The sequence below is a fragment of the Procambarus clarkii genome, chromosome 22, assembly GCF_040958095.1.
Source record: "Procambarus clarkii isolate CNS0578487 chromosome 22, FALCON_Pclarkii_2.0, whole genome shotgun sequence".
Taxonomy (NCBI): Eukaryota; Metazoa; Arthropoda; class Malacostraca; order Decapoda; family Cambaridae; genus Procambarus; species Procambarus clarkii.
In genome coordinates this window covers 18,246,209-18,263,509 of record NC_091171.1, presented here as the reverse complement: position 1 = coordinate 18,263,509, position 17,301 = coordinate 18,246,209, and the positions used below count along the sequence as shown (strand labels likewise).

Genomic DNA, 17,301 nt, shown 5'->3' with positions numbered 1-17,301 from the left:
GATTCAGTGCTGTAGCGCCTACCTGAGCCCTCGCTCGATGTGTTCATGGATGCCTCATCTCTCGGTTGGGGCTTTGTGACCAGTGCTCAACAGGCCAGCCAGAGTCGGTGGGGTCTGTCATTCCATCGGGCTCACAGCATGATGTGGGAGTTCACGGTGGTGTAGCTTTCTCTTCAGAGGGTTCATGTCGCTCGCAGATCGATGATCCGGCTCCGTTTGAACTGTTCCCCAGTGGTTCATTGTCTGAACTGCGGGGATTCGATGCGGTCCTTGGCTTTTTGGGGCTGGTTGCTTCAAGTGACTCGTTTGCTGGATTCTCAGGGTTTGGCTCTCCGGGCAGTTCATATGCAGGGAGTGCTCAACGTCCTGGCGGACATCCTGTCTCGGTTCATTCCCCTGTCCACGGGATGGACAGTCGACGCCGACTCCTTCAGTTGGCTCTGCCAGACGTACGGGTGCCCAGCAATGGAACTTTTTGCGTTGGCGTGGTCAAAGCGTCTCCTGGTATATTTGTCGCTCTTCCCCGATTGCGGACCCTTCACGGTGAACACCTTTTGGCAGAACTGGTTGAGGTGGGGTTACCTGTATTTCTCTTCTTGGTCCAGCTGTTGCTTCGGGTTCTGGCCCAGTTGGAGTCTTACCACGGAAGAGTCGTCCTAGTGGCTATTTAGTGGCTGGCATAGCCTTGGTTTCAGGTGCTGCTTGCTCTGTGTCCGAACCCGGGATATTTTCTATGGCTTTGCCTCTTTCAGCAGATCGGTCAGGTCCAGTACACGGCTTGTTCGCTCTTCGCATCTGGTCTTTTTGACGCGGGTTTATCACCATTTGTATGGTGATCATGTGGCTTCGTTGATGGTGTCCCACCTGAGAGGGTACACAACAATGCATGTTTGATGTGTACCTTGGGCAACAAGTGTGTACCTTTTTTGTATCAGAGTTACCAATGTTTGACATGCAGTTGCTTGTTTTGGAGCACTTTACCTCCTCTTTCTGATGTTTTTTTCTTTCGGCCTAGGTTGATCTTGTATCCGAAGTCTCCATTGCCTCTATTGAGGGGGGTCAGATAAGTGGGTCAGTCTAGTCAGTCAGTCAGTAAGTGGATAAGTCAGATACATGACTCATAAGGGCCTGGTGAGTTACTTCAGGCTTGGAGTTAGCTAAGCAACTAGCTTCAGGAAACCATCAAGGGTGGCTCCCTTTAATGGAGGTGCCTCATTACATTAAATGTTAGATTTTTTAACTCTATGCTCTGTCGATTTCTATGGCAAAATCCTACTAACCACTAAATATTATCTGCAGAATGACATCCCATAATAGCACACAGTAATCTTTTCAAATTGTTCCTGTCAAACTGTCCCAGGTCTTAATAGTGCAAGGTCCATTAACCTTTTAAAGCCTATCTAAGACACAACTTGGCAACACAAAGATCACAAAGCTGTATGCTTGCAAAGTGTCAAACAACCATTAGGTCACTGTCCCTTCACAACATTACCTTCCCACCCATCCTTACATTTCTTTCTAATGCCACAGGAAAGAGAAATATTCCCATCAAGTACAGGGGAGGAAGGGCAGAAGTGACATCTAACTGCTCAGAAAAGTGCTTTTTGTATACTGTGTAACCTCAGAAATCAATACTACATTAATAACATTCCAGACCCCTTCTGAATTTCAGGAAGTTTACTCATTTGTTACTTGTCAACAATTTTGGTAGGTTTTCCTGGGGAAAGCTCATGTGGGTACCTAGTAGTTTTATAAATCAGGACTATAGCTTTAGGGAGCGACATGAGCTTTCCTGATTTATAAAACTACTAGGTACCATTAGTCACAAAGTTCTTTTTAGGCCTACTGGGGACCACAAGCCGGAACCTGGCCCCCTCTAAAGAGGTGCAGAGAGCAGTGTCAGTGAATTTTAATCATGTTCACCACCACCGAGGAAGCATTCACAAAGTCTGAGACAAAAACAGACCACTGCTGGTTATAAGGAAATATCGTTGTCTCAAACTTGCCAAAAGAATTACCCAACAATGTAAACAAACGGTAGAAAAATTATGAAAGCAGCGCAAGCTCATTCACCCCACTTCCCCCCCTCACTTAGGGGGAGGCAGACAGAGTCAGCTGGCTGCTCCACCCTCAGTTTCTGCTGATGGTAGACAATGTGAGATGCCCTCTCTTTTGCTCTGCACCCATGTTCTTCTTCAACGAAGTGGTGGTTTTTGCCATTGAAACTGTTCCTGCACATTTTTGGGTGGAGCCTCGTCGGCTCCTCGGAGCTATCTAGGCTGAATGAATATGTATAACTTTCTGGCATCAGTCAAAGTGCTTGGAGTTCTTGCCTACCGGGGACCACGAGCCAGAACCTGTTCCCCCCTCAGAGAGGCACAAGGAGCAATGGCCTATAGAAACCCCCCTGTGGTTGGGAGCATTCTATGTCTGCTATCGACCGGGATTGGCACCCCGGAAAGGTAGGCGCCCCAAAACAAACCCCTATTCTAGTGAAAATATTGCCACCGAAAGCCGAACGAATGGACAGAACTCCCCAAACAAAATGATGAAACTAGCATGACATCATCACGTCGCTGCACTGTCGTCTGCGCAAACCCTGGGAGGAAGAAGGGGGAGCCCCAGGCTCTCTGCGCCGGCAATCCAACTGGCAGTTCTTGGCTGATGTGATTCCTGGCCGGTCGGGTATCTGTGGCTCCGGTTTTGTTTCAGTTCTGTACCTTGTGGTGTGGGCTGTGTCTTCAGGTGGTGTGTGAGCCAGGTGAAATCTTTCACGGTTCTCGGGCTGCATGCGCCTAGGGCTCTCTTCCCTAGGTGTCCTGTAAGTACTGCCTTTGGGGCTTGGGGCCACCTTCCAGAAGTCACCTTGGGATCTACCTCTGCTATGTCATTTACTGCTCAGTACTTGGCCGCCCTTGGGGTCAGCTGGGGTTTTGTTGCCCTTGTTTGTCTCTAGGTAGGAAGTAGTTTTCATCACAGGTAGGGGCGTGAGGTACTGCACAGCTAGTTTTCACCAGTAACATCGGCCGGCTCTATTCTGCCTGGGTACGTTGTCCTCTTGCGGGGTTTTTCTTTTGTTTTTGTTTTTTGCCTGGTGGGGGTTTGCCTTTGTGTTCCCCCTTTGCTGTTCTAGGGGTATTTATATATATTTTTTTTTCTGTTTTGGTAGTACTCCCTGCTTGATCCCCGTGAGTGGACATGTTCCAGGGGTTCAGTTTTAGAAGTTTGTTTGGTAGACTTGGGCGCCGGTTCGCAGTTCCCTGCCTGGCCTTTCCCTAGCGTGTAATCAAGGCTAAGGGCCCTGGGAAAACCTCACGGGGGCTACGTGGTTTGATGGATGTGATTCTTGAGTCCCCCCTCACGTCTTGCGAGTTTGAAGGTTGCTCTGTCCCCTTGTCTCAGGGTGACAGTCACCAGTTGTACCTCCGCCTTGCTGCCTGTTGGGTCGGTGATTCTTTTGACCCAGAGTCGTGTGATGCATTTTGTCTGTAAGTGCTCCCGTTTACCTGAGTCACTGATCATGATATGTGGATGCAGGCAGCTGTAGCGTTGCATGCTAGGTTTAGGTTGCAACAACGCGCAAGGTTGGTGGGGCGGCGGAAGCCCCGAGACTGCCCCGTTTTAGTTATCGGGGTCCGGACTTGGTGGTGGTAGTCGCTTCAGCTATGGTTCCGTCCGTTCCTCCTAGTCCTTCCCCTTCTGTTGTGTGTACTTCCTTCCCCTTGCTTCTGGCTCCGAACCGTCGGCGGGTTTCGGGGTTGGGGCAGGGTCGGTTGGGTTGAGACTTGGGCGGTCTCGGGGGTTTTCCCCTTCCGGGGTGGCAGCGGAGGCATTCGAGGCTGTTCCTCCAGCCGTGCCGTATGGGTCTGACCAGTGGGCTCCCTTCCTTAGTGTTTTGTACAGCTGCCCTGGCCTTTACTTATGGGACTGGGGCTTTGGGGGGGACAACTCGGCCCCGGGTCCTGCCATAGAGGTTCCCAGGGTTGGGGAGGGGTTGTCTGAGTGGCCTAGACCCCGTTTTGCCCCGCTGGGGGTTGTATGTCCTCGGAGCAGGACTTGCAGTTCCTCAGAATGGGTTTTCCTTCTCCCTCTGCGTTCGTATTGGTTTCAGGTCTACTCCTCCCCGGGTTCGGTTCCGGAACCAATGGACCTTTGGGTCCATCGGTTCCGTCATTCCTAGGGGTGCTTTTCTTCCCCTTTCCTCTCCTTTTCGCGATTATGTCACGTGAATGTTCCTTTCGTATCGGGATTCCTGCGTGTCCCTTGGTCATGGGTCTCTTTGGGCCATGTGTGCCTCCGTGCATTTGCGCTTACTTTTCACGGTTCTCGTTTGTTCACGGAACTCTTCGATACTTCCAATATTATTGGAACGTCTGTTGACTTCCGGTGAGGCTTTCCTCTAGTCCTTTCTTGGACTTGTTGGTCCTCTTCCATGCTTCTTGTCTTCTTTTGTTTCTGTTTTCGCATTGTTTATTCTTCACATTGTCTCTCCTTCCTGTCTTGCCATTCCTATTATTCGTTCTATATGCCTTGCTGGTGCCCTCCCCGGAAGACGGATGTGTGGTTTGGTCCTCAGGCACGGGGGCTGCGGGGGGGTTTGTTTTGTTTTGGGCGGTGTGCACATGTTGGTGTTCCGTGTCCTTCTCGCGGATTCTACGCTGTTTCTCGCTCCTCTTTTCTCCGGTTATAACCTCCTGGATACTCGGGTTGTTCTGGATTTTATGTTGGAACGATTTTCTAGTTCTTTTGTCGGTTTGCGTGTGTGGGGAGTCTCTGAGTGGCATCTCCTCCATCTCTGTACTGCATGCACCTGTACTGCATGCATCATCGTCTCCTACTGGGCGTGTACCTCTGGACGTTCTCCACTAGGGATGCTCCTGTTACATTGCACGGCTCAGCTGTGTCGTGACACGATTGTGTGTCTGTTCTGCAGGTGAGATTGTACTGTCTAGCGACCCTCTCTGCTAGGTGCTGGTCCTCACTTTTTGGCGGGGTGTTAGGTGTCTTGTGTTTGCTTGGACACTTTGCGTGTGTCTTACAGTGACTTGACTTTGTCCATATATCTTGTTCTTGGTTGTCATGTGGGGCACAGCCCCAAATTTGGGTCCTTTTTGTTTCGTGTTTTGGCCACTGGGTCTTTTCTCGTTATTTGGACACTCCTTCGTTCCCTTGGTCCGTGCTTTGTGTCCTCATTCATTGCCTTGGTCTCTGATTTCTGGACACTCCTTCCTTGCCTATCTTCGGTGCCTGGCTGCACCATTATTCCATGGTGTCCCTCTGTGTATGTGCAACCATCCACAACACACGATGTAGTTGGTCGTGTACATTGCGTTACCGGCTGCTACTTTGTCTGTCTTTCGGGTCTTTACCTTGCCTATTTCTGTTTTTCCTCCCTTTATGCTACACATGGTTGTCTATCTTGGTCGGTGCTTATGGGCTATACTGATGTTAGGTGCTGGGATGGGCCTCTGTCCATGTTCAGTTCCCTGATTTTGGACTACCACAGTTAGCTTAGTTCATTTATTTTGCACCCCATACCCATCAAGTGGGGTTAGTGGAAAGATTTACAGGGGCACCTAATGAGCTCAGGGACTGATCCCCACAATTCATTTAGCTAAGCAAGTTACAATCTTGATGCGCTAGTTACAAAATTCAGTACAGTATAAGTCGTCACATCATCAATGGGTTCGAAATCGACCGCAAGTACAGTTTCTAGTTATGCAACTGACATATGTGGAGAGCTAGTGTCGCAATTGCTCTGTTTGTTCTGCACACCGCCCCCCCCCCCCATCCAGTGGGCAGCAGTGGATAGGTTACCACAGTATTCAGTTTTGTTACTGCATTCTTTCACTTTTTCCTTGTATCTACCTGCAGGCTTTTGTGTTGCAAAGTCTGCGGGTGGTTGTGGACTTCCGCTCCGCCGCTCCTTCTGTACTGGTTCCTTTTTTTGGGACAGGGGTAGCTATGATTCCAGTCCTGGCTATGGTTTTTCTTTGTTCCTTTTTCTGGACAGTGCATTTTTGTTGTCCTACGGTGCATTTTTGTACCGCATGACAAAAAGGGTTGGGGGGTCCTAGGGGGAGGGGTTCCTCCTAGATGGTTCTCTTGAGTTATCTTGAAATGATATCGGGGCTTTAAGTGTCCCCGCGGCCCGGTCCTCGACCAGGCCTCCACCCTCAGGAAGCAGCCTGTGATAGCTGACTAACTCCCAGGTATCTATTTACTGCTAGGTAACAGGGGCATCAGGGTGAAAAACTCTGCCCCTTGTTTCTCGCCGGCGCCCGGGATCGAACCTGGGACCACAGGATCACGCTTCCAGTCTTCTGTTCGCTCAGCCGCTGGTTCCCTATGCCCCTACGGGGCGTGTCTGCTCTCCCGGGTTGGTTCCTTTCCGGCTTGCCGGGACTGGGTTCCTGGTTCCCTGGTGATCGTTCGTTCTGGTTCTTTGCCGGCCTTGGTTGGGGGCACTGTTTCCTCAGTTTCTGAGCCTGAGGGTCTTCCCGAGGCTCCGCCTCTTTTTGCCGATCGGTCTAGCCCTGTATGAGGCTGGTTCGTCATTCCCCTCAAGTCTTCGCGTCTCGGGTTATTGTCTCGAGTTTCTCGTCACTTGTGTGGGCACTGGTGGCTTCGTTGTTGGTCTCCCTCCTGTGTGCTTTATCTCGGCGGCAGTGTGTAGTTTCCTGGTGGTTCTTCCGGTTTTCCTATCACTGCAAAGGGTTCTTTGGTCTCTTGATAGGGTTGTCTTGTCTTTCCCTTCGGGGTTGTTCCGGGACTGTTTAGGGACTGTCATCTGATGCCGTGTACTATTGCCTCGTCTTGGATGGCGCTGGCGCTGCCGCTCCAGTTTGCATTCGGTGTTGCTGTTTCTTCTGCTCTGTTCCGCTTGCTGTCTTGGGCGTTGTTTCACCTCCGGCCTGTTCTTGCGCTTCCGGTGCTGTCCTGGTCGTTGGCCCGGGTGGTCTATTTTCTTTTCCTCAGTTTGTCGTGATCCCTTCGGTTCTGGTGCATTTTTGTTTTGTTTTTCGGGTCTCCTTTTTCTATTGGCATTGACCTCAGGGGGTCGGGTTGGGGAGTTTCCGGCTCTCCTCCAACACCCATGTTTTTCCTGCCTCGTTTGGTCCTAGTGATTGTTGTTCGTTTGCTGCAGTCTCCTTCTTTTAGGATGATGTTTGGGTCTGCTATTTTTCTGGAGGGGTCCTTGGGTGGCCTCTGGGGCCATGAACGTGTTTTGGGTTTGCCTGGGTTCTCTCCTTCCTATTCTGGGGTTTGTGTTTCCTGGGTCCTTTAGTTTCGTCTGTGGTCTTGTTTTTGTGTTAGGGCACGTCGTGTCCACCTCCTGGATCTTTCCCTCTTTTTCCTCATGTGTGGGTGAGGTAGCTCTGGGGAGCCGACGGGGCTCCCCCCAAAAAGCCAGCGTTGAATGTAATGAAACGCCATTTTCTGGGTGAATCCCGGAAGCTCCCCAGCATCCCTCCCTCCCTACGGTCGGCGGTGTTTTTTGCGTATTTTGGCATCCAGCCTAAGAACTGCCGGTTGGATCGCCGGTGCAGAGGGTCTGGGGCTCCCCCTTCCCAATCCTGGGGAGGGGGGGTGGTTGTTCAGATGGCGGCACGGCCATGTGATGACGTCATGCTAGTTTGATCATTATGTTTGGGGAGTTCTGTCCACTCGTTCGGCTTTTGGTAGCAATATTTTCACCAGAATAAGGGTTTGTTTTGGGGCGCCTACCTTTCTGGGTGCCTATCCCAATCGATGGCAGACATAGAATGCTCCCAACCACAAGGAGGGTTTTCAGGACATTGCTTCTCGTGCCTCTCTGAGGGGGCCAGGTTCTGGTTCATGGTCCCTGGTAGGCAAGAACTCCAAGCACTTTGACTGATGCCAGAAAGTTATACATATCCATTCAGCCTGGATAGCTCCTAGGACTCACCCAGAAAATGGCGTTTCATTACATTCTACGCTGGTTTTTTGTGCTGTGTGAGCCAGGAGTATAGGGCATTTGGAGCTGCATGTGTGCTGGCTTTTCTTCCCTGTGTGTGCCCTAGCGCTGTCCTTGCACTGCCAGGGTTCTCTTCCCTGGAGTATTCTTTCTATGGGCTACAGAAAATAATATGGTGTTTAACGAAGATAAGTTTCAGCTCATGCGCTACGGAAAAAATGAAAATATAAAAATGGAAACCACGTACAAAATTCAGTCAAATCATAATATAGAATGGAAAGGCAATGTAAAGGATTTGGGTTTACTGATGTCGGAAGACCTTACATTTAAAGAACACAATAAAGTAGCCGTCACAACTGCAAGAAAAATGACAGGTTTGACAACAAGAACCTTTCACACTAGAGATGCTATACCGATGATGATACTTTTCAAGATGCTAGTGCTCTCTAGATTGGAATACTGCTGCACAATGACAGCCCCTTTCAGAGCTGGAGAAACTGCTGACCTGGAGAGTGTGTAGAGATCCTTTACTGCTAGAATCCACTCAGTAAAACATCTAAACTACTGGGGCCGACTAAAGAGCCTAAATCTGTATTCTCTTGAGCGCAGGCGGGAGAGATACAAAATAATTTACACATGGAAAATAGTAAAGGGGCTGGTCCCAAACCTGCACACAGAAATAACAGCACATGAGACCAGAAGGCATGGCAGGATGTGCAGAATACCCCCATTGAAGAGCAGAGGTGCAACAGGTACTCTGAGAGAGAACTCTTATCAACATCAGAGGCCCGAGATTATTCAACACACTTCCGCTACACATAAGGGGCATAACTGGCCGACCCCTCACAGTGTTCAAGAGAGAACTTGACAAACACCTCCAAAGGATACCTGATCAACCATGCTGTGACTCATACGTCAGGCTGCGAGCAGCTGCGTCCAACAGCCTGGTTGACCAGTCCAGCAACGAGGAGGCCTGGTCGACGACCGGGCCGCGGGGTCGCTGAGCCCCTAAATCACCTCAAGGTAAGGTAAGGTAGGGGTTTCACTTATTTAGAGGGCTACCTCGCTTGTGGGTGGCCCTCACCCTGGGGCAAGTCAGTCTGTTTTTGGCTTTGTCTTGCCTGGGGTTGGGAGTGAATTTTGGCTGGCAGGGGCACACTGGGATTCATGCTACCTTACCCTGGCATTCTGAGGTCGGCCTTCTCAACCTCCGGTGAACATGGTTAGACTACTTGTACCCATTTCAAGGTCTGTCCGACTCTTCCATTCCTCTTTCATTTCAAAACAAGATTTTCCTTTTTGCATAGATTAAAAAATGGGGGGGGGAGAAGGATCTGTTTTATCATTCATGTTCTAGCATAGCAATTTCAATGCCTGTGATTCCTGCAGGGGCATTCCCAAACCCTTGCAGGTTTGGTGGTCCACTAGATATCCAGCCTTGAGCGAATTCTAGGATTGTGCATCATCTGTGCCACGTTGTGGGGCTCTTGCCATGTTGCCTGCTGGGTCAGTGACACCTTTGACCCTGAGTCCTATGGGGTTTGTTTTCTGCATGTCACTCATCTAACAAACCCTTGTGATGATGCTCAGGATTTTTAGGCAGCGACCATTTTACGCTTAAGATTTTCTATTTAACAGCAATCTGGAATGTGTGGCTGGTTGGATACCCCGGAGTTACCCCAGGGGCCTCTTCAGAGAGCACAAGGAGCAATGGCACATGCATACTTTACATTTAAAGTTGTGTTTAGGGTTTCTTTTCTGCTATCATTTTTGCCATCACCAGGATAGGCACCCAGAAAGGTGAGCATATCAAAAGAAGCCACCGCATTTTTTAAGACAAGACACAAACCCACAAAATATAAAAATAACTCCCCTAAAATAAAACAAACCAAAACTTCGTCAAACCAGCACCCCCGCTCCTGGGGGGTGCTCCTCCTTCCCTGTCATTGGGGGGAAGGAGGGAGCCACCAGTCAGTTTTTGACCAATGTGTGCAAAGTGTTAATGTCACTTTGGTTCTGTGGTCATTTTCTTTTTATGTTTTTGCCCTGGAGGCGGTGTTCCTAAATGAAGGTGTGTGAGACAGGAGTTTTCTGTACCAGAGGTGCATGTGCTCAGGGTTACCTTCCCTGGGGCATTCAGGCAACACTTCCATCAGGAGGCTTCCTCACTTGTGTTGGTCCTCGCCCTTGGGGTAAGCTGAGGGCCGGGGGGGGGGTCTTGGGCTTTCAGTCCTGCCTTGGGTTTGGGAGTGATTTTTGACCAGTAGGGCACACTGCAATTGGCACTGCCTGCTCTTTAGCAAGTATTAGGCATGTCAATGTTTCTCGCAGGCCTGCTTGTTTGCCGCTGTTGAGTCCAGGGAGTTTGTTACTTCACTTTTAGTTTTGTTAGCATTTTATTCACTTCTTGTTTGGGGGGTTCAGCCTTTTGCCTTATTATGCATGACTAGTTCCTCCACACCCACTGGGTGTGTGCGGTGTATCACTCTTGCTGTCCCCTGGGTTTTCCTAGTGGCTTCTGGTGGCCTGGTATCCTGCATCGATAGGGTTTACCGGCGTAGCTGGCCCCAGTGCCTGAGCTTCCTGTAGGGCTCATTCACCCTGCAGATGCCGGAAATCCTCCATGAGCTCAGTTGTACAATGGTACAGTACCGCTTTTGAGCCCACTCTCGCCTTGAGCAAATTTGAGGGTTGCACTGGTTCTGCCTCCACTTTGCTGTTTGTTGAGTTGATGACACCTACGACCCTGAATCATATGGGACTTGTTTCCCTCGTGTACTCACATTCACCCATTCCTTGTTGACCATTCCAAGGTATCACACAGCAGTCACATTGCATAGGTGTTTGTGTTGGCACATGCTATACTGTATTGTGTGCCCGGTATGAAGCTCCGAATCTGCCCTGCTTGGTGTTTGGGGATTTGGATTTGAGGGTGTTAGTTAACGCGACCATGGTTCCATTCGCACCCTTCTCTTCCTTCTTTAGTGGGCTTGGTTTGCCCTTCTCCCTTCCTCCCTTCCCCATGCTTCTGGCTCCGAAGTGTCTGAGAATTTTGCAATCGGGGCAGGGTTTCACTCGGATTGTGGCTTGGAGGTAACTCTGGAGGTTGAGGGGAACGAGGACAGTTGAGCCATTCTGTCCTGCCAAGGTTCCCGAGTCTTTCAAGTCGACTCCCTCTTTTAAAGCCTTTCCCTTGGACCCCACCTTTTCTTCACACACAGTGGGCATGGATGAGGGTTTGGCCCTAGAGTCTTTGTCGACTATTCACGGGGCTTGGCGAAGGGGTAGGAGTTGGAATGGAGTTCTTGGTCTTCTTTTGACACTGTTGGGTCATTGTGCCCTCTGAGCAGGATCTGCTTTTACAGGATAAGGGGTTTTGTATCTTCCTTCCCTTTATGAGTTTGAATTGGGTTTGGCTCTTCCCAGGGTTCAGTTTTTGGGTGCTTTTGGACTCCCTGGATTAGTCTTTCTGGAGATTTTCTTTGTCATGTGTTTCTCCTTCGAAAGAGGCCCCTCGGAGGCCTCTTACATCCTGCATGACTCAATTTACACCTCGGTGATAGATCCAGCCTCTTTTGAGTTCAGTTCTTATTCCTCTTACTGGGTGTGTTACGAAATTCCGGAGTTGTCCTGGCTAGCGAACTTTCCTTTGTTTTTACTTGATGCTTGACATGGCTTTTGCCATTCCCGTACGCTTGAATGGAGGGATGTGTCCTCTGTTGTAGGTGTTTTGGGGAGGCTCTCTTGAGTCCCTCAGTGAGTGCCTCTTCGCCCCTGCTCTTTCCTACGACGTGGGTCTTATGCATCTGCATACTCAGGTGCCCTTTCTTTCGACTTCTTTGGTGCCAAGTGTGGACTCGTGCACACTTGGCCTCTGTCATGTGTTCCTTGAGCTTCCTGGAGCTGTCTTCGGATTGGCTTTCAGAGGATGTGGGGACGCTTGGTGTGGGGCCTTCTGCCGGGGGTCTTTATCTCAGCTCCTTTGGCATCATCTGCCTTGTTTAAGCTGTATGCTCCGATCCTCCGAGAGGCTGTTTTCATGTTCTTCACCTCCCATCTCATGTGTCTGCAGGCTGTGCTGGGTCTTCTTTCAGATTTTCCATTTTGTCCTTTCCCTTTTCCTGGTGTCAGTGTTGCTTGGTTTTTGTTGGCGGCATCTGCTAGTTGCCGTCCTATTTCTGATATGTTGTGTGTCCGAGTGAGTTGTTCTAGGCCTTCCTGAAAGGGGTTGGGTCATGGCTCAGCCTGCAGTAGGTCGAGGTGGGACTGTGCTGACAGCAGCCGGGACGGTGGTAGTTGCTCCAGCAGCGTCGTCTTTGTCTGGTCGGCGAAGTGCTCGCTCTGCATGGAAGATTGGATCTTGGGGTTTGCGTCAGCCCTTTCACTAGTTGCTCCATTCAGTGGGTTTCCCCTGCATATTTCCTGTCCCGAAATGGGGCTGTGCGGATTCCCGGTACATTCTGGACTTGTCTTGCCTGAACTGGTTCATTCCTTGCCCCTTCTTTCAGACAACTATGTTTTCCCAAGTCCGACTTGTGCTTGAGCCAGGTGCTTGAATGATTTCCCTGGACCTCAAGGACGCTTATTGGCACATTCCCATACATCTGGTATTCAGGGATTGGTTAGGTTTTGTGGTGGGGAGACAGGCTTACTGCTTTCTGGCTCTTCCATTTGGGCTGATTCTGGCACCTCAAATTTTTACTTGTCTGACTACGGGCATGGTGGCACATGTTCGTCTACTAGGTCTTCGAGTCTTGGCCTAACTTGACGACTGACTGGTGTAGGCTCCCAACCAGTCTGCTTTTTTGCAAACCAGGAATTTGGTTCTTTCCCAGCTTGCTGGGTTCAGGTTTCTGGTTAACTTAAGGAAGTCCTATCTCGTTCCGTCCCAGGTTCGGACCTGGTTGGGCCTCATCTGGGATTGTCAGACAACATTGCTTTCCCTTTTCCCTGCAGCCTTGCTCCGGCTGCAGTCCCGCCATTGGCTGTTGCTGAGTGGGACCCTGGTGACTCGGTGGTTGCTCGAGCAGTTGTGTACAAGTCTAAACCTTGCCCTTTTGGTTTACCTGTTTGGCAGGGTTTGACTCTGGAGGCTGTTCTGTTATATATGGGGCAGCCTTGTTCACCTCTTTTGCAATCATTGTGCCCGGCCCCAGTGTCCCTTCACCAGTTGCTATGTCTCCGGCTTGCTCTTCGGTGACACTCTTTGGGGTTCGGTGCCATGGCACCTTCCTCCTCCCTTGCTCGAATGTTTTTACAAACACCTTGGCTGTAGGTTTGGGCTTTGTGACAATGACATGATAATTGTGACATCGTGACAATTACTCACGAGCCCGGCCAGGGTTGTTGGTGGCCATCCCTTCATTGGGCTCACAGCAAGGTGTAGGAGTTTGTGGCAGTGTGGCAGGCACTGCATAGGTTTTAGATTCCTCAGGGCTTGGTGATCCGGCCCTATTTGGACTGTTCTCTAGTAGTTCATTGCCTCAACCAGGAGGGAAGAGATGTGTCCAACGTCCTGGCCGATGGTCTGTCTCGCTTCATTTCCTTCTCCACAGAGTAGACCGTCGATGCCGATTCCTTCCACTGGCTTTGCCGGATGTAAACGAGCCCGGATGTGGACCACTGTCCGTCAGCCTAATCTTTCTCTTTAAGTGGGGCTGTTCCCTGACTGCAAAGCTCTTGCAGTGGACATTTTTTGGGAGAACTGGTCGAGGTGGGGGGTGCATTTACCTCTTTTCCCCGGTCCAGCTGTTGCTCTGGTGATGGTCAAGCACAATCGCAGGGTATTTACCTGGAAGAGAGAATTATTTGTTTTGTTTCTTTTGGGTGCCTAATTAACCTTTAGGCAGATACTTGTTATGCTATGTCTCTACTTTCTGGTGATTTCCTAGTTTTGTGGTTGATCTCGGACTCCCTGGCTCTTCTTGCTTCGTAGAGTAAGCCCGATCTTGTCCCAGCTTTTGGTAGGTGACAGTTGAGTTTGAGATGCTTGTTGGAGTTTGTACCACCAAGCCTTTGTGGTACAATAACTAAGCTCGGAGAGTTACTGGCCCACCAAGTTATTTCATTTCATTCAACACTTGAATTTTGCCTACTAATTTTCCATCCTTCCTGGTAGGAGTTTGCCTCATTCCATGAAAATAAGAAACATGCAAGTGATAATGATGAAATTTTCTTTGGCAGGAAAATAAATATGATGTTGGTGGTGGCAGAAGATTTGACACACTCAGCGAATTGGTTGAACATTATCGACGGAATCCCATGGTAGAGCAGTCTGGTACTGTCGTGCCTTTGAAAATGCCCTTTAATGCTACAAGGATCAATGCACGAGGCATTGATAGCAGGGTACGAGAACTATCGGTGAGTTTGGAATCCAAGGTTTTTCATTTTGAAACAAAATTAATGTATTGTACTGTACTTTTCCATATTATGATTTAACTAAGCTTTGGTCATCACATTAAATAAATTATAGTATTATGAAATGTGGCTTGTTTGTAACCATTACATTATTATGTAACCATTAGCTTTGTTAGTAAGCTTGTACTAACCATTATCCTACACACACACATACTGTAGCATAATTATTTATTTGGTGACGGGTCATATAGCGTCGACGCCAAACAAGCTTTGACCCGTCATTACAGAAGGAGCATCAGGGACCTACTATGGGAAAGGCTGGATTTTGGGAGGAATTTGAATCCCTGCAACAGCAAGAATGCAAGCAATTATACTCTCGCAAAGAAGGGCAGAAACCAGAAAATCGCAATAAGAATCGTTACAAGAACATTTTGCCATTTGATCATACACGCGTCATACTTCGAGATACTGACCCAGGCATACCTGGGTCCGATTATATCAATGCTAATCTCATCTCGGTAAGCACTGTTTTTATTTTTATGAATGCAAATATTTGGCTGTGACTTCGGCCAAGTATTTGCTATTTATATTTAGAATTTGTGCCTGTGTTAGCTCTTGAACCTCACTTTTTAACTGTTGTTTGTCTAATGTTCTGACTCTCGACCTAAATTTTCTGTCATATATTTACATATGACAGAAAACTACATTACTACAAATATTACTACATATATTTCTCACGCACCCACATTCCCAGGATTCTTCCTATAACATCTGTCTAAGTACCACATACCTATTTACTCCTAGGGTGAACAGAGGTACAGGGCAAAAGAAACTTTGCTTTTGTAATTATCTAAGCGTAATTAAAACTGAGTAGGCAGTGGATGCAAAAATCGTCAATACTCAAAGTTTCAATCCATCATATGACAGAGTACTAGGAAGACGGGACACCATGAGCGTAGCTCTCATCCTGTAACTACACTTAAGGGTTTTGAGGAGCATCGCCTAAGGCCATGCTCCTCAAAACAAGCAAGCATCCAAGGCCATGGGTTCTAAGAGAATGCTCACCTGAGCTAAGAATTCCACTTAACCCTTACACTGCTACAGCCTGGGCTGTAAATGGGGGAATATAAGCTGGGACTGGGCAAAAAAAATATTTGAATTATGTGAAAATTAATATTAAATGTTAAACAAATGTCCAACTTATTGGCTTCAGTGTCGTGAAAGTTTACTTGGTTGATACCTGGTTGATGGGGTTCTGGGAGTTCTTCTACTCCCCAAGCCCGGCCCGAGGCCAGGCTTAACTTGTGAGAGTTTGGTCCACTAGGCTGTTTGCTTGGAGCGGCCCGCAGGCCCACATACCCACCACAGCCCGGTTGGTCCGGCATTCCTTGGAGGAAACAATCTAGTTTCCTCTTAAAGATATCCACGGTTGTTCTGGCAATATTTCTTATGCTCGCTGGGAGGACGTTGAACAACCGTGGGCTTCTGATGTTTATACAGTGTTCTCTGATTGTGCCTATGGCACCTCTGCTCTTCACTGGTTTTATTCTGCATTTTCTTCCATATCATTCACTCCAGTGTGAGATTTTTTTTTTTCTTGACAGGTTATCAAAGAAATTGAGTCCTATGGATGTTACGTTAATCGCAACTACCTCGCAAGAGAGGCAGACCTTAAACAGCAAGAGCTGCCAGTGGCAGATATTTAATCTTTGCCAGTGGCAGATATTTAATCTTAAAGCCTAAGATCATAGGACCGCGGGAGCAAACCGCCAGGCGAAACCACACGGGTAACACCTGTCACTTAGGTCGCTGGCTCCTTCTAGTTAACAAACTAATAAAGGGTAGCCGACGGATTCTCACCTCTTATTTATAGAAGTGTGGTGCTGTGCAATGGACTCGAGCTTTAGATACAGACTTAATATGAACATAAGCAGGCAAAGCGTTGCAGAACATGAAATGTGGGGCAGTAAAATTGGAAGGTTTGACGTAAACGACCGTTTCTATAACAAAACAATTTATTCACAAAAACAAGAACTAAAACTACTACACAGTGAATTTACGTTACTTTACTGTCACTCCAGTGGCACATTAAAGTACAGCTAATCAACAGCCTGGTGGACCCACGGTCTCCTTATCCCGTCGTCGCTGACTGAACAATGACACTAACTGAACAAAGTGGTGCCCACTGGTGACGCAAGCTTGCAATCAATATTGTCACGGCTTCACGGTGAGCAATACTATAATCACAAAAACTTGACTGGCGCTCGCTGCCCACAATGAGATACCAAGTAACAAGGCGGTTAATCCAAGAATGATAACCCCTTATAAAAAATCTTACGTTAACACTTGTCTCTCAGGACAACCAAAGTTACTCTAATTGAATTTAAACAATTACGTTAATACACACGTGTCACAACGACACTTAAATGGCATCAATAACTCGTAAGTCAATTAATTACATCAACTTGAAAGTCAAGCATTCGGTGAGTAATTCCCAATTAATTACTGAATACAACAGCCTATTAATTCAGACGAGTATTGATAAAGCCTACTGTCTCTCAACTGACAGTTCACTTCCGGTCTTACGACAAGATTACCTTAACGAGGGTAGACGTTGGGTACCACACACAATGTTCCAATACTCCGTGTAAACAACAACATCAACACCTGGTGAATTCACTAAGTGGCGATTACTAATTATCTTTAATTAGCTACGAGTGCTTAATCACTCTGTCCGCAGACAGAGCTGATCAGTCCAACGAATTACAACTGCTAATTACAGCGTGATTGACTCCGATCATACAGACCGTCAACCCCTTACGTTAATTACTCAATTAACGACAGCTCGTTAACTCGTTAACACTACGGTAGTCTTTACTTGACAATTCCTCCACTGCGTGAACTTCACTGTGACAGTTGCCTTACGTTAATCACAACAATGTTCAACGAACAAGTGACCTCGTTAAGTAAATCGTGACCCCCGGTGACGTTAACTGACTTTAATT

At 48.3% G+C, this 17,301-nt stretch overlaps 1 protein-coding gene across 12 annotated transcripts in view; it reads left to right on the top strand.

Moving 5' to 3' along the window:
• LOC123757839 (tyrosine-protein phosphatase non-receptor type 11) overlaps positions 1 to 17,301 on the top strand; it is a 301,801-nt gene that overhangs the window by 182,548 nt on the left and 101,952 nt on the right. For all 12 annotated transcript variants that reach the window (XM_045741772.2, XM_045741746.2, XM_045741711.2 and 9 more), the window contains 2 exons: positions 14,123 to 14,299; positions 14,548 to 14,814. In XM_045741772.2, the coding sequence (XP_045597728.1) occupies positions 14,123 to 14,299; positions 14,548 to 14,814 (444 nt within the window). The remainder of the gene's footprint in view (positions 1 to 14,122; positions 14,300 to 14,547; positions 14,815 to 17,301) is intronic.